Source organism: Trachemys scripta, chromosome 12 (assembly GCF_013100865.1).
Source record: "Trachemys scripta elegans isolate TJP31775 chromosome 12, CAS_Tse_1.0, whole genome shotgun sequence".
Taxonomy (NCBI): Eukaryota; Metazoa; Chordata; order Testudines; family Emydidae; genus Trachemys; species Trachemys scripta.
The window spans coordinates 3,095,775-3,118,283 of record NC_048309.1 but is presented as its reverse complement, the minus strand read 5'-3'; the positions used below and the strand labels follow the sequence as shown (position 1 = coordinate 3,118,283).

General features: G+C 49.8%; 1 protein-coding gene and 1 long non-coding RNA gene across 2 annotated transcripts; one reads left to right on the top strand and one right to left on the bottom strand.

The window, feature by feature from the left end:
* Window positions 1-205: 205 nt before the first annotated feature.
* LOC117886311 lies at window positions 206-10,895 on the bottom strand. Its single transcript, XR_004647909.1, has 4 exons — window positions 10,642-10,895; window positions 2,381-2,522; window positions 1,464-1,565; window positions 206-831 (listed from the first exon to the last, which is right to left on the bottom strand). It is a non-coding gene; the product is annotated as an uncharacterized LOC117886311 (long non-coding RNA).
* A 5,262-nt stretch (window positions 10,896-16,157) lies between these two features.
* On the top strand, window positions 16,158-20,933 carry TMEM74B (transmembrane protein 74B). Its single transcript, XM_034788022.1, has one exon. It carries the CDS (start codon window positions 16,173-16,175, stop codon window positions 16,842-16,844), a length of 672 nt encoding a protein of 223 aa, XP_034643913.1. The 5' UTR covers window positions 16,158-16,172; the 3' UTR covers window positions 16,845-20,933.
* The last annotated feature ends 1,576 nt before the right edge of the window (window positions 20,934-22,509 follow it).

Here is a 22,509-nt window from a genome sequence, read left to right as displayed (position 1 = left end):
GGGGGGTGAGGTAATATCTTTTATTGGCTCAAGGCAATCACTCTGCTCTTGAATTAACTCACGCAGAAAAATGATAAAAACCCAGAACGTATCACCCCTGGGTGAACACTTTTCACAAAGTGATCACTCTATATCTTACCTCTCAGTCCTCATTCTCCAAGGAAACCTGTACCGCACCTTCAAAAGACGAGCCTGGGAGCTTAAATTCATACCTGTGCTAGACACCAAAAATCACAAAAATAATAAAGACACTGGATTTATGGCTCATTACAACACTCTGTAACCCACTAACCCTCCTTTGTCCTACAGCTGTAGAGGTGTTAGCTGCTCACTTCACTTTGAATGGTCCCTTGCAACATATGTTAACCCCTTATCTGTTCCACCTTGTATTTAGCTGTGACTCGCTGAGTACTATCTCAAAAGTTCAAAAGCTTCTCCCTCACCAACAGAAGTTGGTCCCATAAAAGTTATTACCTTGCCTACCGTGTCTCTCTTATGTTGATGATATAATTTAGTTTCTTGCAAACATTTCAAGAGATAGGGGTTTTTACTTTCAGCCCGAGGACTTTGAATGGTCTGATTTAGACACAGTGAGCCTTGTTTTCTCATTTACATCAACGTTACACCAGTGTGAGAACAGAACCCAGTGCAGTTCTGGGAACCTCCCGTAGAATGTACCAAGAAACAGAAGGCAATTTGTAGAAGGGAAACGTGGGCTGGAAGAATTGATGTAGGGAATTCAATATAGCTTGATGAGGAGACTCAGAGGTGCTGTGTCAACCAGCAAACATCTAACTGGCAGGAACACTGGGCAGGGGATCATGCCGGGTGCTACGGGAAATGATAAATAAAAGTCATGACATGAAATTTCAGAAAAGCTCTGGTCAGACTAGAAATCCCAGAGAGCAAAAGTTAGACCCCACCTCTGTTGTTTCCGGTGGAGAATCCTTTGTTTCTGAACTGCAGTGGTGGTGATATAGTGTGTAACTGGCCAGGGGTGAGCTGATAACACGCTGAATGGCACCCTGCCCCCCCCCCACAAGTGGTTTCAAGGGGTAGCAGGTCAACCCCATTGATAAATATTCCAGCAAAAAGAGGAAAGCAAAGAGAGTTTTCACAGCCTGATCACATCCACTTTGCTTTACATTAAAGCCAAGCACAGACGACAGCCTCCTGGGCTTCAAAGCCTCAGCCTGACACATCAGCTGCCGCTGTCTCTCAGCACCAGGGACAATTCTTCACCCTGTTGCTTTCCCCATCTCCCCGGTGGCCTGGTGCTAGCGGGAGATAATTAGACTTCAATTATCATCGGTTATATTTTCACACGTTTCCCATGCAAATCCCTGGCACGTCTAGTGGGTTCTGGCCCATCCCCCGAGCAGCTTTTGGCATTAAAAATCGATCCTTTGCCTTCTGGTTCGCATATCTGCTGGTGCTAGACCCCCTCTAGGAGAAGTACTTACCTTACAGCACCTGCAGCGTGGCAGATCAAAGGTTGCATTTCCTTATGGGGGATGACTGGTTCCTGGCATGGGGTACTTGTCCTTCCTTCCGCATGGGTTTCCCTGGGAGAGGGATAAGCTGCTCATTATACACACATTAGGCCTGAGTGATCGCCCTGCAGTAGGTCAGCTCATTAGCAGGTGTCACTGAAGTCAGTGGGAACCTCTCGAGACAGCTACAGAGAATCCACAGAAAGAGGAAGAAAATGGAGCAGGGTGGAATGGTTTTTTATTATTATTATCAGGACACAGCCCCATTAACACAGTCACTGCAGGTGTCTCTACAGCCTCCTCCATTAGCGGCTGACTCTTCCACCTCCTTTCTCCTGTTGGCAATAAAAGGCTGTTTGCAATTCCACTCTCCCGGCACTGGGCTATTCCACAGGTGGAGCTATGGCACAGGCTAACCCCGTCTAACAAAGCTCACGTCTCCTGAACAGACTTTGTTGGCTCTGGAGAATTCATCCCCTCCTTTAAAGAAAACCACCCAAGGTGTCCCAGTCACCACATCTCACGTAGGGAAGGGTGCCTCACTACAAATTATTCTTAAAGTGGCTTGAATACAGTGGGGGGGGGAACCAATCATGGTGGCCTTTCTGGAAGATGCTTTAGCCAGACACATGTTATCTGTCTCAATACGGGGTGACATTTAATAGCCTGGAATCTACAGGAGGTCAGACTAGAGGATCTACTGGACTTTTGGGGCCTTCAGCTCTGAATATATGTATCAGACTGGAAGTCACTATCTGGAGAGTCTGCTGGCACAGGAGTGCATGGGAAAGCAAGAGACTTCCATAGCAGTTCTAAATAAGTTCTGTTCTTTTTTTAAAGGACAGTTCTGATTAAGTCTTAAAAAGAAATTAGTTAATTGAACTTACAGTGCAATAACTTGAACATTTCCTGCCTTGGTCATGGATTCAGCTGGGATCTGCATTTCCTGTGTCCCCACTGGATATCAGATGGAACTCCTTGCTGTCAAAGATCAGTAAAATGCCAGCACCAGTCGCAGTTATGGAGATACTGGAGTAAAGGCAGGTATCTCTGAAAGCTCTTCTGCAAATATATTATACGCCCACACGCGCACACACACACACACACACACATTCAGATTTAGCAGATAGTTATTTCTATTGATAAGACTGTGTCTTTTCTGAGCTGTGGGTGCATTTTCATGAATAAAAAGCATAAATCACAACCACTGTAGCACAGTGATAAGCAACCTATGGCATGCGTGCCAAAGGTGGCACGCGAGCTGATTTTCAGTGGCACTCACACTGCCCGGGTCCTGGCCACTGGTCCGGGGGGCTTTGCATTTTAATTTAATTTTAAATGAAGCTTCTTAAACATTTTAAAAACCTTATTTACTTTACATACAACAATAGTTTAGTTATTTATTACAGACTTATAGAAAGAGACCTTCTAAAAACGTTAAAATGTATGACTGGCACGCGAAACCGTACATTAGAGTGAATAAATGAAGACTTGGCACACCACTTCTGAAAGGTTGCCCACCCCTGCTGTAGCATCATGCTGCCACAACTTTCAGTCTCTGGGAACCTTCCTTTCCCTAACGACCATGATAACAGAAATAACAGCTGTCATGGAAGCACTAATCCATAGATGTCAAAGGGCCAGATTCTGATACAACTATTCATTATCTGTGTTAGCTTGACACCTACGAGCCCAGTCATGGAGCAGGACCCTGTTGTGCTAGGTGCTGTACAGACACAGAACAAAGAGAAGTTCCTTGCCCCAGAAGCTCACAATCTAAGTATAAGACAAGAGACAACAGATGGATACAGACCAACAGGAAAGTGCAAGGAAACAATGAGACAGTATTGGTCAGTACAACAGGCAGAGATCCCAGCACGCTAGCAGATGTGCTCTTAGCTACGTCCATACAGCAGCTGAGAGGGTACTTCCCAGTGCGGGTGGACAGATATGTGCTAGCTCCGCTTGAGCTAGTGTGCTAAATATAGCAGCGTAGCCATGGAGGCACGGACAGCAGCTTGGGCTAGCCAGCCCGACTACAAGCCTGTGTGACCCCCTGGGTACATTTGTGGCTAGCCCCAGCAGCTGGCTAGGCCGCCACAGCCACACTGCTATTTTTAGTATGATAGCTCAAACAGAGCTAGTGTGTGTCTGTCTACCCACCCCAGAGAGCACCCATGCCAGCCTGTGTAGACACACCCTTAACTCTGGTTTAGTGGAACCTTATTCCATGAGGAGTCCCATGGACTAATGGGAGTACGGTGATTCTGAATGGCAATAAGGATGTCAGAATCTGGCCCTTAGGTATCAGACCAAATCACTTGACAGGCTTCCTTCAATTTGGAAGCTCTCATGAGGATGTGCCCCAAGCCAGGGGCAGGGCGTTGGGAAGTGAAAAGGAAGGCTCATGAAACACGCACGCCTGGGGCAGTCTTTTATTGTGCATGTTGAGATGTTTCCCAGAAAGGGCGTTTGAGTAGAAAACATTCCCTGGTGTCCACTGAAGGAGGCCTGTTGGCCGGGACCATCGTGATCAGCCAGGCTGAAGACACCAATACTGACGTGGCAGTAACACCGATCGATGGAGAGTGTTTCAGACCCTTGATTCAGTTCATGGAGAGAATCTCTGCGTGGCAGTGACCAGCTCAGCCCTAAAAGAAGCAGTCACAATTTATGCCTCAGGATGACCATTAAAAAAAGGGAGAGATGATTTGTTATTTCCAGAGGGCTTTAACATTGACCTGACCATCAATTCTGTTCCCCAAATAGCTTGAGCTGCCTTATGGGATGGAGTTCCTCCTGCTTGTCTCTCCTTTCAGGGATGGAGTCGAGCCTCCGGTGGGAACTGGAGCACCCATGTCTTCTGAACTGGACCGAGCTCTGGCGCGGATCGTCTCCCTGCTCGGATCTGAACTCTCCCAGTAAGCGCATTCCACTTTCAGCTCCTGCATGCTGGTGTGCAGCTGTAACAGCTTCTCCAGCAGCTGCTGATCCTGGAGTTGCATCTCTGACTGGAGCAGGGCATAAAAAAATATATATAGCAGGTGATGCTGGGTCTTTAGCACTGTATCAGCCTTTGGTTTATGAAACCCTTATTCCATCCATCCAGAGAAGGGGGGAAACAAACATCAGGAGCACAGTCCAGCCACTGCTGTGAACTGCCTGATCTAAACATGATGGAACCAGTGCTGGAAACCCTCAGCTTAACCTTCATCCCCTCCCTCCTTGCTACAGTCTTCCAGCACTTACTAGCATTTCTGAGGACAGGAGGGGACTTTCTGAAGGGGGAGTGGACATGGGGAAACAGGCTGAAGCCCAAGGGAGGTAGGGTTGGCGAGTCACGGGTGAGGGGTTGTTGAACATGGGTGTCAGAGTTTGAAAGGTGGGTGGACGAGGCGGAAAGAATGAAGTGATCTTTACGATGAAGGGACAGGCTGGAAGGATCAGAAGTGTGGAAATGTGGGGTAGGTCATTGCATTGTAGGCCTTGTCTACACACAAAAGTAGCAGTGCTCTAAGTACACTGGTGAGGTTAAAACGATACAGCTCCTCGAATGTGGACAGTTATATCGGTGTAGAGGTGCCTTGTACTGGTCTAGCTATTCCTGTGGGAAGGAGGATAAGCTATAAGCATAAGGCACCTTTATACTGCTATAGCTGTGTCCACACTAGGAGTTATACTGATTCAGCTATTTCAGCAGAAAAAAGATCACCCCCTTAACCAAGATAGTTAAGCTGGTATAAATCCTGGCCATACATAAAGCCTGCAACATCAGATGCTTCAGATTGCAGAGTATGAGTAACCAAACATGAGAATGGAACAGTAGAGTGTGTCACGGAAGAGGGAACATATGGGATAACTCATTGGGATCAGAGAAGTAATGTGCTAGTTCCTCAAAATGGCTCAACTCTTCCTTGTCTTATTCATGCAAGTAGTACCAGTCAAGATAGTTAAGTCCCAAGGTGACTGTGAAGAGTTACAGGGGAGCTCACAAAACTGGGTGACTGGGCAACAAAATGGCAGATGAAATTCAACATTGATAAGTGCAAAGTAATGCACATTGGAAAAAATAATCCCAACTTGTATAATGATGTGTTCTAAATGAGCTGTGACCATTCGAGAAAGTGATCTTGGGAGTCATCGTGGATAGTTCTCCGCAATCTTCAGCTCAATGCGCAGCAGCGATCAAAAAGGCTAACAGAGTGTTAGGAACTATTAGGAAAGGGATAGAAAATGAGATACAAAATATCATAATGCCACTATATAAATCTGTGCTGCATCCACACCTGGAATGCTGTGTCCAGTTCTAGTCGCCCCATTTCAGAAAGGATCCAGTGGAACAGGAAAAGGTTCAGAGAAGGGTCAACAAAGATGATCCAGGGTATGGAATGGCTTCCATACGAGGAGAGACTAAACAGATTAGAGCTGTTCAGCTTAGAAAAGAGATGATTAAGGGGAGAAGGGATTATTGTAGATGCCTATAAAATCATGAATGGGATGGAAAAAAGTGTTATTTACCCTTTCCCACAATACAAAAACCAGGGGTCACCCTATGAAATTAATAGGCAGCAGGTTTTATACGAACAAGAGGCAGTACTTTTTCCACACAATACACAGTTAATCTGTGGAACTCATTGCAATGGGATGGTGTGATGGCCAAAAGTATAAATGGCTTAAAACACCAAACAAACTTAGTATGTCCCTCAAGGCTATTAGCCAAGATGGTCAGGGATGCAACTCCATGCTTGGGATGACCTTAGATGTCTGACTGCCAGAAAGCAGGAGGGCAAGATGGGGTGGATCTCTCCAAGACTGCTCTGTTCTGTACACTTCTCCTGAAGCTCTAGTACTGGCCACTGGTGGAGACGGGATACTGGGCTAGAGGGACCACGGAGCTGACCCCGTATGGCAGCTTTTGCGTTCTTATGTAGTCAGTGACACCATTTGCAGGTGAAAGTGGAGGAAGAATTGACCTATTCATGACAGTGAATGATTTCACAATCATAAGGGGTAAGGGCTGATGTAGCTGAGGTTGTCTTGTGCTGTCTGGGAACTCCCAACAGATCAGGGCACCATACATCAGCTTTCCAATATAGAAAGGTCCTATAACAGTGACCCTCTCACTGCAGTCCTTGGAACACCAGTTGTCCATTGATTTTTTCTGGCTGTCCCACACAATGAAACAGTTAGAGAAGCAAGCAGTGGAAGGTTTGGGGTTAGGAGGTGATGTGATGGCTGGGGGATTGGCACAGCAAGTGGACCCATGAGGGAATCTCTCTCTCCCTTACCCCATGGTCAGCACAACAGTAAAGTTGGAGTAAACCTGTCTGTACAGCAGATAAAGCTGGGCTTCCTGATCAACCGAGCGGTGTAGCCTGAATGGGTGCTGCCTTGCAACCACACTTTGCTGGAGATCAGAACTTCGTAGATTGGAAGGAATTCAGCCATCCCAGACTTCAAAGAAAGCATGAAGAGAACCTGAGGCCAATCCAAAGTCCATGAAGTCGGTGGGAATCTTTTCAATGATTTCAATGGACTTTGGGTCAGGCCCCCGATGAGTGAAGCTGCAGAGGGACAGAGACTGCGTCTTCCATTCAGCACTGTGCTCCTCTGAACCGCTAGGGAGGGATAAAACTGAATCAGCCTGGGCAGAAATGGAGGTGCAGGATCAGGGTCTAGCTGAATGCAACGAGCGATGGACCTAAAAACAGAGCCACTCTCAAAACCCTGCCCTACAGTGACCCTGTGATTGTTATTGAGCCTGGCGCCGCTGCCCACGTGCAAAGCTGGGTTTCTGGGTTAAATTCAGACCGTTAAGGAGGCCTGTGCTCACAGACAAGTCACTTTTAGCTCTGCTGAATAACGTGAAAGCAGCCCTCGCCTTGCCCCCGTGCTGTTATGTCACTGTGGGGTCCGCAATTCTAAATGACTATCATCATCTTGGCTATGTTTCTGGGTCCCTCAGGAAAGGGCCCATGGTAGAATATCATGGAAACATGGGGTGTACTCCACTGGAAATGCTCCTCTCCTTGTATGGGATCTTGTCTGTGAATGGACGATGGGGCCTTTAAACCTTGGATGGGCATGGGAAAAATGCTCCATTGTGTTTTTAAATGAAAGCTTAGATTCTAGTGAATACGGTGCAGTTTATTAGGCCAGGTCTACACTACCCCCCTAATTCGAACTAAGGTACGGAACTTCAGCTACGTGAATAACGTAGCTGAAGTTCGAAGTACCTTAGTTCGAACTTACCTTGGTCCACACTCGGCAGGCAGGCTCCCCCGTCGACTTCGCGGTACTCCTCTCGCCGAGCTGGAGTACCGCAGTCGACGGCGAGCACTTCCGGGTTCGACTTATCGCGTCCAGACTAGACGCAATAAGTCGAACCCAGAAGTTCGATCGCTCGCCGCCGAACTACCGGGTAAGTGTAGCCAAGGCCTTAGTGTATTCGGTAGCACCTAGAGAATCCAACTGAAATCAGAACCCCACTGTGCGAGGGGTTGTACAAACATATAATAAGAGACAGTCCCTGCCCCAAAGACCTTACAATCTAAACAGATAAGGCAGACAAAGTAAGGATTATACTCTCCCCATTTTGCAGGTGGGAAAACTGAGGCACAGAGGGAGTACATGTCTTGCTCAGGGTCACATGATGAGTCTGTTGCAGAGCTAGGAATTGAACCCAGGTCACCAGTGTCTTAAGTTTAGTTGCAGTCTATGTGACAGTCCTAATTCTGCAACTCTGGTCATGTTTCCATGATTGCCAAAGATTAGTGATTTTGAGTATGTTCAAGTGTTTGATTGTGAATAGGGGTGTGAAAGTGTGTGGGCATGAGCAATGAGACACCATGATTAGGGTGAAAGGGCATGTATCGTGTGTGTGTGTATGTGTGTGTGCGCATATTGCCATCTATTGTTTGTATTTAGAGAGTCTATCTAAGCACTTGACCAGGTGTGTAACAGCAAGGCAGCAGGAGCGTTCGAAAGTGCCTCAGTAGACACAGTTCTTTGCCTCAGTATGAAGCTACCCTGGAGCTTTTAGCTGGCTCCAGAAATGCTCAGCTGTTTTTCTCATAATCAAGACCTGACCTTTCAGTCACCTTGGGCTGCATTCAGCTGCTGGTGTTCAGTCTGCTGTGGAAAGCTATGAATACTAAAGAGGCAGGAATGAAACTTTACCTCCCCAGCAGAGCTGGGAGCGAATGGCAGCTCTGCCCTGGGCCAGGATGGAGTTCAGCGTTCACACACACACACACACACACACACACACACTCTTCCCCTTTTCCTCCAGCAAAATAACAATGCTTGGAGGAACCTAACTAAACAGAACCAGTGTCACAGCCCTGCTCATGTATCTCTCTCTTTCCCCTTTTCCATTTTTTCACTCCCACCTTTCCTCTTTCTCCTCTCATTTATGGGCCATTTATCTGCTTCCCATCTCACTCTTGCCTTTCTCTCTTCTTCACTGACAAGCAGGCTCTCCCTCCCTTTCATACTGTGCTGCCACTTTCCTACCGGCCAATCCCTTCTTTAAACCCTCTTCTAATTCCTCTTCTCAGCCCTCCCCCCCCCATCTCTCTGTCCACCAGTGGCGTCTCTCTCCTCCCCTCCGACCCTATTTCTCGCTATTTTCCCAGCCCTCCCACCATCTCTCTCCCACATCCACTGCCGCAAGCTCACTCTGATTTTTCTCCCTCTAACCCCTCTCTCTTTTCCTTTGGCATCCCTGTTTGAGTGTGGTGCTCCCCTGCTGCTCCTCCTCCAGACTTGTAGGTTTTAATCTTGGCCTTCTCCTATCTAGCCATCCAGCCCATCCTGGTTGCCATGGTATCGGAGCTCCTGAAGTCTCTATTCCAGGGTTTTTCTTCTTGTAGATCATTTGGCTTTGTGGTCAGCCCTCCCGAGTAGCAGAATTTACCAGAGAAAGCGTCTTCTACCATCCTCAGCTTACGTATCTCGGGGGGAAGAGGATCCCTGCTCATCCTTTAACCACTGCCCACCCCAGCAAGGAGCACTTCAGGTTTAAGGTGACTGGGATTGCTTCCCCGTGCACGCCGACCCAAACCCAGCTGTGCTGACCCAGCTGTGGTGAAAGGGACACGGCGCGCACATGCGACCTGCGTAGCACAGAGCAAAGGGGGAGGCTGGGGTCAGCCAAAGAGACTGTCTCAAGAGACAACAAGGAGGGGGGAGACAGCCCTTCCCAGCGGGGACAGGGGGAATCCTGGGGGGTAGGGGGTAGCCCTCCTTCCCAGCAGGAGACCCAGGCTACAGCAGTGCTACAGGGACACAGTGGGTCCTGTGGAGCTAGCGCCCGCCAATGCAGGGTGTGGGAGGAGGTTTACTGAGGCAGGTGAGGAGTCAGGAGGTGATTGGGACAGACAGCAAGGAGCACTCTACAGTGTCTAATGGGGGAAGGTCAGCAGGTAAGGATGCCAGGGATTAGTCATTCTGGGAACAGGTGACTCCTGGGTTCTAATCACTGATGCCGACTCCCCCATGGCCTTGGACGAGTCTGGTAGGGCCTGAGCCTGTTGAAGTTAGTAGGAGTTTTGTCACTTACTTCATCTGGAGCAGAGGAGAACACGATCTGGTCGGCCTGTTTCCCCCGCAGTCCCTTTGAAATAAAACCTACCTAACTCACAGCAGTGCAAGGGGATTCGGCACCTAGGGCGTGCAAAACGCACTGAATGTGAAAGTGCCATATAAATGCTAATTGTGATTAGAGAGGGAGACTCATGCCTGACGTGCAGACTATTTGCTTACATGTGTTTGTCAGTGCGCCTCTGTGTCTGTCTGTGTGGGCACACAGGTGGGTTTGCTGCTGGGAACGTGTATTGCTGCTGGCAAATGCATGTTTCTCTGAATGTTTCTGCATGTATGTTTGTGTGTGGTTCTGTACGAACGAATGTTCATGCTTGCATGTTTATTTCAAAGGTGTGTGCACAAACACTGACCGAGAACAGCCCCTCTCTGTGGCGGTGTGAGCTTGCATGTGTGTTTATGCAGGAGCTTTGTGTGTGTTTCAGTGTGTGGGTTTGCATGTCCCCCTGTGCTCGCAGCCTTGGCTGGGTGTGCGCTTGCATGTTTGCATCTCTCTCTGACTGCGCAGAGGGAAGGGAGGGCTGTAAAATTGAAGATGTCTTACCAGTTCTCTCCTCAGCCAGGCCAGCGTGTGCTCTAGATGCAGTTTCTGCTCCTCCTCCAGCTGCATTCTGGCAGCCCAAAGCCACCAGGCAATCTGCTACCCTGCTGGTTGGGCACACTCATGGGCCTCCTAAGCACGCTGGGACATCGTCTCTCTGCTACCACCTCGTCCTTGAGCAGATCAGAGTCGGCTGCACAAGCTCTGCAGCTTCCACGGTGCAGCAGCACCGAGCAGGGAGCAGAATAAAAGCAACTGGTGACTCAACTTTGAAAATGTGTGTTTTTGACTGCGGCACTCCAAGCAAAGCAGGGAGGCAGCAGTGAGTCATGGAAAACACCACCTGACCTCAAGTGCTTTGACAGAGAATACAGGAGAGGGCTCCTGGCCTCTGTCAAAAGAGAAAACAACCCAAGCTAAGCAAGAAGGCCAAGAGCCTCTCTCTCTCACGGCAGATGCCCACTGGGCGGGAAGAAGGAGCACACAGCAGCGGGGAGAGGCGGGCAGGAAAAATGCGAAGGGAGCTTGTTATTCTGGGGGCAGTGTTTCAAGTGCAATCGCTCAGGTTAACAAATGCAGCGTGGAGAGCAGAACAAACATCAGATGGATTTAGTGACTGTCTTAACTGCATAAAGCAGAGCTAAGCGAGGAAGCTAACCCAGTGCAGAGATATAAGCAGAGCATGCAGACAGCGCCACGTGGATTGGCCAAGAGAAGGTGAGAAAAAAGTCCTGTTGGGCCATCAGGTTCCTTTTCCCACAAGTCCAAGAGAGGGATGGTAGCAGGGAGGAAACTGATGCCACCTCTCAGCATAGACAGGCCTGATTCATCCCTGCACTACTCCATTTTCATTGCAGTGTAACTCAACTGACATCGTATGGGCTACACCAGCATATAACTGGAGTGGCACCATGGTGAACCAGGCTCCAAGTGTAGACAGTGTGTACGTTCACACACATCTCAGGTACTTATATGGACCCATCACTGCAGTATTTTAGCATCTCGCAACACCCCCGTGGGGCACGGCAGGGCTGTTAGCCACATTTTACAGATGGGGAACTGAGGCACAGAGAGGCTAAGTGACTTCCCATGGTCTCAAAGGGAGGCTGTGGCAGAACAAGGAACGGAACCTGGGTCGCCCAAGTCACAGGGTAGCACTCTAACCACTCAGCCATCCTTCCTGGGTGTGCACACACACATGTGCCCTTGTGGTGGGTGCCTAGGATGAAGATTTACAGCTCTGACACACATCAGAGGACCTGGGATTGACTGGGGTGTACAGACACCGGGAGCAGTCCACTGGGGACAAGACGGTTGAGGGCATCGTGTCTGCCTACAGCTCAAGGGCTCGAGGTGGGATTGTATTTGGGGAAGTGGAGCTCAGAGAGCGCTTCCTGGAAAGAAGAGCAGAGCATTAGTCACTGCGGAGCTGGAGGGAGCTCTCGGCCCTTTGCAGCAGCCACTTGTTAAAACCCTGCTGCCCTTTGGAAGGGAGAGTGATGGGTTTCTCTGCTTCTCACGCCGTTCACTGCTCTGTGGATGCTGCTGTCCAGCCAGATGGCCCCTTGAGCTCCTTGCTTTTGTGTTGCCTCCCTTTCTCTTCCTCTCTGTCTGTCTGTGGTGAACCTCAGCTGTAGTGGTTCATCCCACCTCCTGGCAGTCTCCAGCCTGCTAATCAGCATCTTTCCACAGCTCCTCTGAGGTTTCTCTGCCAGGACTTAACACAGCTGCTCCCCTTCAGCTCTCCCAGTAAACAGCTCCAATTTCACAGCCATACACTCTACTTTAGGGAGAGCAAGGCTGCCCCTTTTATAGCCCAGCAGGCCAGTCTCTGCGTTACCAGTTCCAGTCACATGCTCTCCAAATCCTGGCCTTAAAGGGACGGAGACCTGTAACTGACAAGCTAGTGGTGCCTGGCCTTTAAAGGTTCAGCTTGCTCTGTTGTGGGGCCTGATTCTCAGAAGATGGTGCTCAGCTCTTTCTAGGGTGACCAGATGTCCCAATTTTATAGGGACAGGCCCGATTTTGGGGTCTTTTTCTTATATAGGCTCCTATTACCCCCCACCCCATCCCAATTTTTCACACTTGCTGTCTGGTTGCCCTAGGTCTTTCAGACAACTGGACCCTCGCTGGCTGGGCACCCAAAGTCACTTGTCACTTCTGAAAATATTGGCCACCATGTTCTGAGCCCCATAAAAAGCAGCTCACAGACAAAAACAGTGAGATAATAAATTAATCATTGCTCTGCTAGAGGGCATCTTGGCTGGAATTTTTTTATTACTATGAATTCAATATAATTAGAAGTGTCTCTGTCTAGTCGATAGATCTGTCTCTTATGTCAGTATCTATCCATCTGTCTATTCACACACTTATGCGCACACCCGATGCACACATATTCCCATGTGGATGTATCATTCTGGATTAAGCATCTACCCTGATCTACCTGGTTCTGAGGGTCTTTTCCTAGCCCTAGGAATGTGTTGCTCTGGAAATCTATGTACACGTGGTTAACATATTGGGATGCACTTTTGTTTATTTTTAATTCCGCTTTTAAGGCCCCAGTTATGGCTGCATCCTGGGGGACAAGAGTTCTAGGCTCCTGGAAAGCGTTGTGAGGTCTGACAAAGAACAAAGATGGAATTGGAGAAATGAGTGAGTGGCTGCATTGTATGTTCAGGCAGCATACCACAAAATTCAATGCACACGTCTTTAAACAATACTGTCGTGCTCAGAGATGCATCGATTCTAAGGCCAGAAGGGACTATTGTGATCATCTAGTCTGAGCTCCTGCGTCACACAGGCCTGAGAACTGCCCCGGAAGAATTCCTCACCTGACAAAAACAGAGACTGGATCCCCGTATCCCTGGAACAGGTACAAGACAGCGAATGACAGCACAAACCTCCCACACAATGCCCCAGCAATGTGCCCCAGCCGCGACCTTCAGAGATTGCTTCTAGGGGGGAGAGGAAAGTTCAGTCTCGGTTCCTAGTCAGTCCTTGGCTATTTACAAGGATGCCATTTAGTTCCTGCTGCAGTGTGGACACTTTTCTACACTGGGCTGAGACCTGCCGACTCAGTTAACAGAACTGGGTGCATCCCGGTCAAATCAAAAAGTGTGACAAAGCAGCTAAAATCCGCCCCCCCCCCTCCAAAAAAAACCCCATTAGCAATAGGGTAATTTTTTTTAAAGGTAACGTTAAAGCTTACTCCGAGATGGATAATGAAGATAAAGGTAATCCATACAGTTAATCTTATGAACAGTAGTGATAATGGGCCAAATGTATCCATGGTGGAGCTGTGTCAGCTACAATAGAATCATTGCTCCTGAGATAAATGGGGTCCAATATTTTAGTCTATTCTAGTTAGTTCACCACACTCATCAGCATGGGGTCAGTCTAAGAACTGTATGTATTGCTATGGCTGAGATTTTGAAGCTGCCTGAGAGATAGCACAGCATTACAATGCCTGGGCATTGGGGTCTACATTCCCTAGGTGGCTTTGAATACCCCCAGGCCCCATATCATTTTGTACTTATGCCCACAACACAATCTCTAGGTACAGGCACTAAAACTAAAATAACACACCGTTTAGGAACAAATAAACTAAAACCACTCTCATGCCAGCAGGTCACCACAAGGATTGGGGAATGGAAGGGTTAACATCTGACATGTCTGGAATATGTCACGTGCTGTATGAAAGAAGCAGGTAGGAGAAATGTGCCAAGGAAGGCGCACTGGTGTGTGTGTGTGTCTCAGCATCTCAGACTGTTCTAGGGCCGGGGCATGGTCCTGCTGCTCTGCAGGGTGTTATCTGCCCGTCTTTTCACGTGCTGTATATTTCTACCTGCCTACTGTCTGTTCCACTCCACGCATCCGATGAAGTGGGTTATATCCCACCAAAGCTGATGCCCAAATAAATGTGTCAGTCTCCAAGGTGTTACAAGGACTCCTCCTTGTTCTTGCTGATACAGACTAACACGGCGACCCGTCTGAAACCTATGAGCAATTTGCTTCATCATTGCACAGATCGGAACCTGTAGGGCCTGATCCCAGAGTCCATTGACGTACATTGACTTAGTTTGCGGGAGCGGGGCCCTGGCCCCAGCCCCTATGGGACCCCTCCCTGCTTTGAGTGACGGGTGAAACGACCCCACTGGTCTCTGCGTCGCCCCCCAGCACACGCCCAGCCAGGGATGGGCGTTCGCGGACTTTCTCCCCGGCAGGTCTCTCTCGCCAGCCGGGATCTGGTTCCTCGCGCTTGGCCTGAGCCTTAGCATCTGGCTCGGGGCTGGGCCTCGCAGGCAGCTCCGTGCCCCCCCTCGCCCTGCACCTCCCCTCCCCCCAGCCCGCAGGTATGTGCCCTCATTGGCTTGCCTCTCATCACCGCGCCCGCTCGGCCCCTCTGCCGGGCTCTCCGCAGCCGGCCCCATTGGCTGCCTGGCACGGAGGGGATGTCTCCCACCTGCTCCGCAGGGAGCCCGGTCCGGTCCGCCGGAGCAGCCCGCGGGCACGATCGCCTTGGCAGGGCGGCTCCGGCTCTGCCCAGCCAGGTAGGTGCCCCCGCGCCCTGGCCTTTCAGGGGCGCATTGTCTGGCAGCAGGTGCCGGATCTGCTCCATTGGGCGGTGGCGTGAGAACCTGGCGGCGCCTTTGTTTACCGGCCCCGTCCCCTGGTTGGATTCGCCCCCCCCCCCCCCCCTGGGCCCGAGGGGGGGGGCGGGGCCCCGGCGGGGCCGGTGGGGGGGGGGGGGGGGACGCCGCTCCCCGCCGCGCCCCGGGGGACCGAGCCGGTTCCGGGGGCTCTGGCCGGTGGCTGAGTCGGGTGCTTTGGAGCAGGTGTGTCTGGCGGGGCCAGGTGCTGCTGGGGAATGTCGGGCGGCCGGGCCGGGGAGGGAGGAGGCTGGTGCTGAGCTGGGCGGGGGATTGCGTGACTCGACTCCCGGGGCGGCGGGGGCTGGACAGCGCAGCCCCGCCGCCGTCCTGACCTCCATCCATCCTTCCCGCGGAAGGGCACCGGGGGGCGGGGCGCGGCACGGGCCGGAGCAGCGGCCCCCCCCAGCGCCCAGGGTGGGTGGCAGAGCGGAGCTCGCCCGCGGGCTGCCCGGAGCCCAGCCCGGCCCCCGGCGCCGCCCGCCCGCAGTGCGCGGCCCGGGCAGGTAGGAGGAGAATAACAAGGGGGCGGGGGGGGGCATTGCCGTCTGCAGCCGGCCGGGGCTTCTCCATGCACCCGCAGGGCGATGCACCCGCAGCCCGCGGCGGAGGCGCTCGGCAGTGACCCCCGGCCGGCCCCGGGCTCGGGGGGTGCCCGGCCATGGGGCGCTGGGGCGCAGCGCGGAGGAAGCTCTGCCCTGCCCAGCGCTTCCCGAGCCCGGAGAGCGGCCGCTCGGCCGCCCGGTTGCGCTGAGCTCGCCGGGGCCCCTGGCGCTGCGGGGCGCGGCCCGGGAGCTGCGGGCTGTTCACAGCCCGGCCTGCGGGCCCGTCTCGTGTCTCCGCAGACCCGGCGCTGACGGGGATGCCCCGGGGAGCTGCTGGCCCATGGCGACTTCCTGCCCCCTGGAGCTGAGGGGCCTCGGGAAGGGCCCCGGGGGCTGCTCAGTACCGCGGACAGCTCCCACCGCCGGCCTGGACAACGCCTCCTACCAGGCGCCGGAGGAAGAGGAAACCTGGTTCCGGAGCGGCGAGGAGGCGGGGAGCGGCCCCGGGGGAGGCGCCGCCCGGGCCAGGGCGCAGCGGGGAGACCTCTCGCCCAGGTCGGAGGATGGGCCCCTGCCGGAGCCCGCTGGCCACTCTGTGGACTATGGGTTCATTTCGGCCTTGATCTTCCTCGTGAGTGGGATTGTGCTGGTGGTGATCGCCTACACCATCCCCCGGGAGCCCCGGGTGGACCCCGCCGCAGTGACGGCCCGGGAGATGGAGAGGCTGGAGATGTACTACGCGCGCCTGGGCTCCCACTTGGACAAGTGTATCATCGCAGGCCTGGGGCTGCTGACCTTGGGGGGCATGCTGCTCTCCGTGCTGCTGCTGGTCTCCATATACAAAGGGGAGCTGTACCGGAGACGGACCTTCCCGGGCTCCCGGGGGCCAAGGAAAACCTACGGATCTATAAATCTGAGACTGAGACAACTCAATGGCGATGGGGGACAAGCCTTGGTAGAGAATGAAGTCATCCAGGTGACAGAGTCTACAGCAATCAGCCAGGGGTCTTAGACCCCTCACTCCTGCTGTTCCGCTGGGGCCTTCACGCTTCCTCTTTAGGTGAACAAACCGCTAAAAGGGGTTTTTTAACTGTTCAACATGGAGGTTTTACATTAACTCCACAGCTCGGAGCAGAGTAGGATTATTGGAATGTCACCTACTGCAAGAAAATATCTGGGAGCAAGAACAGACATTGAAAATGCAGATCGGACACTCACCTGACGATTGGATATAACTAAGTACCTAGTCCAGCAGCCTTTTGGAAACCAAATGTTTCTTTTTCTATTTCATTTTGGGAAGAGCTGCTTTCCTAAGCCCTGGCATTAGAATGAAAGAAAGCGTCAAGCTATCTGGAAGTTTTCTGTGTCATGTACAATACTATCTCCTCATGACCTTTGACTGACATGCAGTAATAAGTCTAGCCAAAGTTACAGATCAGTGGTCCTCTGCTAGGTTACTGATGGCACACAAAGCACATGTAGAGTCTGTGTTTTGGTTTTTTATGTAGGGTATAATTTTCAGCAGTAAACAACTTTTTAGCAATAGTTAATTGTAAAACTTGTGTGGCATCGAATCTGAGCTTTCACTGTTCCTAACTAAAAGGGAAGAATATGTGAAAAATGTGACCGTTTTTACAAGTTATGTGAATAGAAAAGACTTCTCCAATCCTTCACAATATTTGCATTGCACCTATTCTACTTCTGAAAGCGGGACAGAGAAATGGACAGCACAAATCTTCACTCCACCTACCAGTCACACCAGCAAATCCACGGTCCTCGAGCCTTTAAAAAAAAATCTGGATCTTTGTCCAGAAGAAAAGAAATAGGAAAACGACTTGCATTTTAAACAATTTCCAGATTTTCATTTTAAATGAACTGTTCTTCCCCATTCAGAAGTCTGAGTCTGATCATTTGTGCTGATGCCAGGAGACATGGTCTGCAGTTAGGAGATGAAGTAACGTCTTGGCAATAAAACCTGAAATATAAGTAAAGCACAATATTCTGCATAGAGAGAGAAAAACAGTGTAGGTAGGAAGTTTAAAAGTGGAATTAGATAGGAAAGTAATCCAAACAAAAGGTGACATTTGCAGTGTACTGCAATAAATATATCATATATAATAGTATATAAATATATATATACTATTAATGGCTTAATTCAAATGTGGCTAGGCACATACAAATATATATTTAAATAGCCAAACAAAAATGCTTACAAGCAAAAAAGTAATTTTGCTTGTGACGGGATTGCTTGTCATAGTTTATTTCAATGCTTCCAAAAGTTATTCATAAAATAACTATTAAAGTTCTTCAGCTTTTGGGGGGTTGTCAATACACAGACAGGTATTTTTTCTAGCAGGTTGAGGTTGGTTCTTGCTATCATTATAAAACTACAGGGACAAACTATGGTCTCTATCACCCTGGGGGAAAAAACTCCATTGAAGTACCACATTTTTTAATGGTGTCCAGAGGTCATGATCTGTGTGTAGTTAATTACAGCTCATGTGCTGTGTTCTTTAACTCTCTGTCGAGCGTTTAGAAGTCTTGGTGAAATCCTGCTAAACACCTGATCCAAAACCGCACTGAAGTCAATGGGAGTCTTTCCATTATCTTCACTGGGTTTGGATCAAGACCTAGGCCCCGGAGCGTGAGCCTCCTTCTGCTGAAATCAGTGGGAACCAACAGTTTAATCCTTACTCAGGTCTCTTATCCAACATCGCTGGGGAGGTTTGCTTGAGGAAGATCTGCAGGACAGTAAACAGCGTGTGTACATCAGTGACTGAGGTTAAAATCAGTGGGCCAAATCGGTGCAGGTGTTGAGCAAACGCCACGCCCACTGAAGTCAATCAGCCTGACCCTGTCGGATGCAGAGCAGTAACTGACACTGGTATCAGTAGGTGATCAGGGCCCTCAGTGCTTTCCAGAAGGTGCAGAATCAGGCTCAATGGGAGTGGGTTTGGCCCCTTGGGATTAGTCATGTGAATAAAGGGCGCAGGGATCTGGCCCTAGGCTATAAACCTGATATAAGAACACAAAATCCACTTCCAATGATGTCTGGATTAAAGATTAAACCTCTCCAACGAATTAAAAGAACCCCTGGAATACCAAATTACAGTGACGAGAGACCAGTTCTGAATAAACCCGTTAAAGGAATAAAACTGCGATCATCAATTTCTATCACTTTAAATAAGATAAAATGCTTCTTAAGTGATGAAAGGATGAACCTGTTAGGAGATTAGATCTGCTGAACAATTGATTTATGTGAGTCTAAGAAGGAGTCCGTTTGTATTATAACGTAAGACTGTTTAAGAAGAGAACTTAATGGAATCAGGCTGTCATTGCTTTCTCAATGTTACTGTATTATCCCTTAAGGAGGTCTGGAGGATGGGGAAGAAGAAAGCCCCTTGATTGAAATATAAATATTTAGGATGAATGAAGTGTATCTAGGGAAAAATTCCATTAGAGAGAGAGGCTGCAGCATCAGACATCTCTAGTAATTGAGAAAGATTTAAAAAAAAAAAAATCACCCAGATGCTGGTAAACTAGAATGTACACTCAATGTAAAGCCTCTGTTTTTGCTGGCAAACATTCACCTCACATATAGGTACAGATATCCACATGCATCCAGCACTGGCTCTTTTTTACAGTTTGCTTTACTTTTATTTTCTCTTTTTTTTGTTCTGCTCTTTGCCCAGTGATTTATTTGTTGAATTCATAAGATGGAGGAGAAAACCAACCCAGAGAGCTTGAAACTATGGACTAAGCTGAATAATAGGCAACAATGAATTTAGCAAGCGATAATAAAACCCACAAACATTTGAAGGTGAAGGGGAAATCCGTTCCTTGGCTGGGAAAATTTTTGATCTTAAGACCAGAGCTGCTTTCTATTAGCTTGGGAGTCCGATAGGCCCTAGAGCCAAGGATCAGGGTTTATTTGATGCTTTTAGGGCAGGAAGTGAGTTTCCCTCACTTTTCCCACCCACTTGAATAAAATCACTGGCTGTCATTGGAAGGAACTTTGTGATCACTCTGGAAGACTCTCGACTATAGAGAGTCTTAATTCTGAAGTGGAATGAACCAAAATGAAACAGATCTCCACCCTAGTCTGTTTCACATGCCAGTTACATTGTCAGATCCTTTCACATTTACCTGTAAAACCAGGTTTGTTTGTAAATGGGTAATTATTTTCTGTCATGAGTTCTTCAATCAGAGAAAAATAGAAGTTATCATGAGAAACAAGAAAAGGACTATTTAATCAAGGCCTCCCTGCAGTCTTTGCTGATTCGAATTTGTGGATTTCTGCCTTAGGAGTATACAAAGAAAGAGGGCATGCATGCTTGAGTACTGGACTGTGTGTCCGTGGTGGCTTGCAGAGCTGTGCTTTACCATTACACTGCAGCAGCTGATCAGATGGGCTCTGCCTTCCGGGGACTATATTCTCCTGCAGCAGGACTCAAGTAACTTCCATTTACCTTAATGGACATTACTAATCTCCTGCAGAGGGAGAGTAGCGTACAATTAGTGCCCGAAGTGTGGCCTATGGAGGGGCCTCCATCAATGTGAATGGAGTGGGGAGGCTCATGGCAATCACATTCCTGTATCAGGTTGGAGCATTGCATGCAGGACCTGTGGTCTTCACCCAATATACCATGTTAAAGATAAAGGCAGCTGCCATCTGCTCCAGTTTATGCAAGTTACGCAGGGTTTGTGGCAAGTTGCCAATATGACCGTTGGATGACTGCTGTTAGAAACCATCGGGAGCTGGAGAAAGGCATTAGCACTGATGTGGAAAGATTTCCGAACCCACTGGGAACGAATTGGTTCTAGAAATGAGCGAGATTAAAACATTCTTGAATTATAAGGCACTGGACAGAATGGGTATGTGGGGATCCAGGACATTGCACTGCATGGGAATGTGGAGACACAGGGCACTGGACAGAATGGGTATGTGGGGATCCAGGGCACTGCACTGCATGGGAATGTGGAGACACAGGGCACTGCACTGCATGGGAATGAGGGGATACAGGGCACTGCATAGCACGGGAATGTGGAGACACAGGGCACTGGACAGAATGGGTATGTGGGGATCCAGGGCACTGCACTGCATGGGAATGTGGGGATCCAGGGCACTGCACTGCATGGGAATGAGGGGATACAGGGCACTGCATAGCACGGGAATGAGGAGATCTAGGGCACTGCACTGCATGGGAATGTGGGGAGCCAGGGCACTGCACTGCATGGGAATGAGGGAATACAGGGCACTGCAGAGCATGGGAATATGGGGATCCAGGGCACTGCAGAGCATGGGAATGAGGGGACACAGGGCACTGCAGAGCATGGGAATGTGGGGATCCAGGGCACTGCAGAGCACGGGAATGAGGGGTTCCAGGGGACTACATGGGGACTGTTGCATAAGGGAAGTGCATCTTGGAACCTTAAGCCCCCTTGTTCTGAAGTTTAGGGAGAGAGGGGTTGATTCTCTGTTGCCCTGCACCTTGCACAGTCATTTACACGTGTGCAAAGTGGGTTAAACGTCTATCCAAGGTGCCCAAAGACCACCGCTGGTGAGAAATGAACCCCTCCCCCACCATATCTCAGAACATGGGGCTGCAGCTCGTCTGGCCTTTGCAATGCTCCTAGAGGAGCAATGGGACAGAAAGGGCCCAAGTTTCCAAACTGACTCGCATTTGCACCTGCAGCTTCGCCCGCAGGGTTCGTTGTGTGAGCAAATACCACTCGGGCACTGCTTGCTCCGTTCTCAGTCTGACAATCGTCCCCAAAGAGCGCCTCACAGCAGTACCTGCAAGGAGGCCCTTTCTCTCACTCCCGCCTTCTGCTTGTGCAGTGTAGGACGAGATCTTCAGATCCACTGACCGGTGAGGAAAGCGTTGTTAAGCTGAGCACCAGAAACTGGCAGCCGGCTTTGTTACACTGTAGTCCTGGTTATCTCAACCTTTTACGCTGTTGGAACAGAGACGAGGGCTGGGCTCGGGAACCTTAAACAGCCACATAATCAACTGTGGCTTGGTCTGCTCATGCCATTTGGCTTAAGCAATGGCTTGTGTGAAGGTGCTGGAGTCAGCTTCCATCAGACTCCTGATCTACAAACTGCTCCCCCAGTTGACTGTCTTGTTCACCGCAGATCAGGGTTGGTGGGAAATCATGCCAGGCCTTTCTTGCGAGCTGTGCCTTGCGCCTTCCGTCAGGAGGGGGTGTTCAGAACACCTGGCAGGTTTGGGAAACCAAGCGAGGCTTTTCTTACTGACGTCTCCCCTTCAGCCATTTCCCCTGTTGCTGGCTTGACCACCCTTACTGCTGGTGTTCTCGTGCGAGACCGAATGGGTGTGAAAAACCGAACTGAAATCTTGCAACACATTCAGTTCTTATCTAGATATGGGGCCTAGTCTGCAGTAGCTGAAGGGGCCCATTCACTCCCCTGCCTTATGAACCCCCATCTTCCCCCAACCTCTCGTGGGGGATGATCCAATAGTGGCCTTGGTTATTTCAGAGGGGGATGAAGACTCAGTTGACCAATATAAGAGAACTGTGAACTCTTTGTTTGTGCAACAGTCACTCGATTCCTCCTCTCTCCCACGACGATACCAGCGGCATACAGCTACTGAAGCAGCCACATGTTGTAAGAGCATTCTGCCTTGAGTAACGTGTCTGTGTCCTTTATC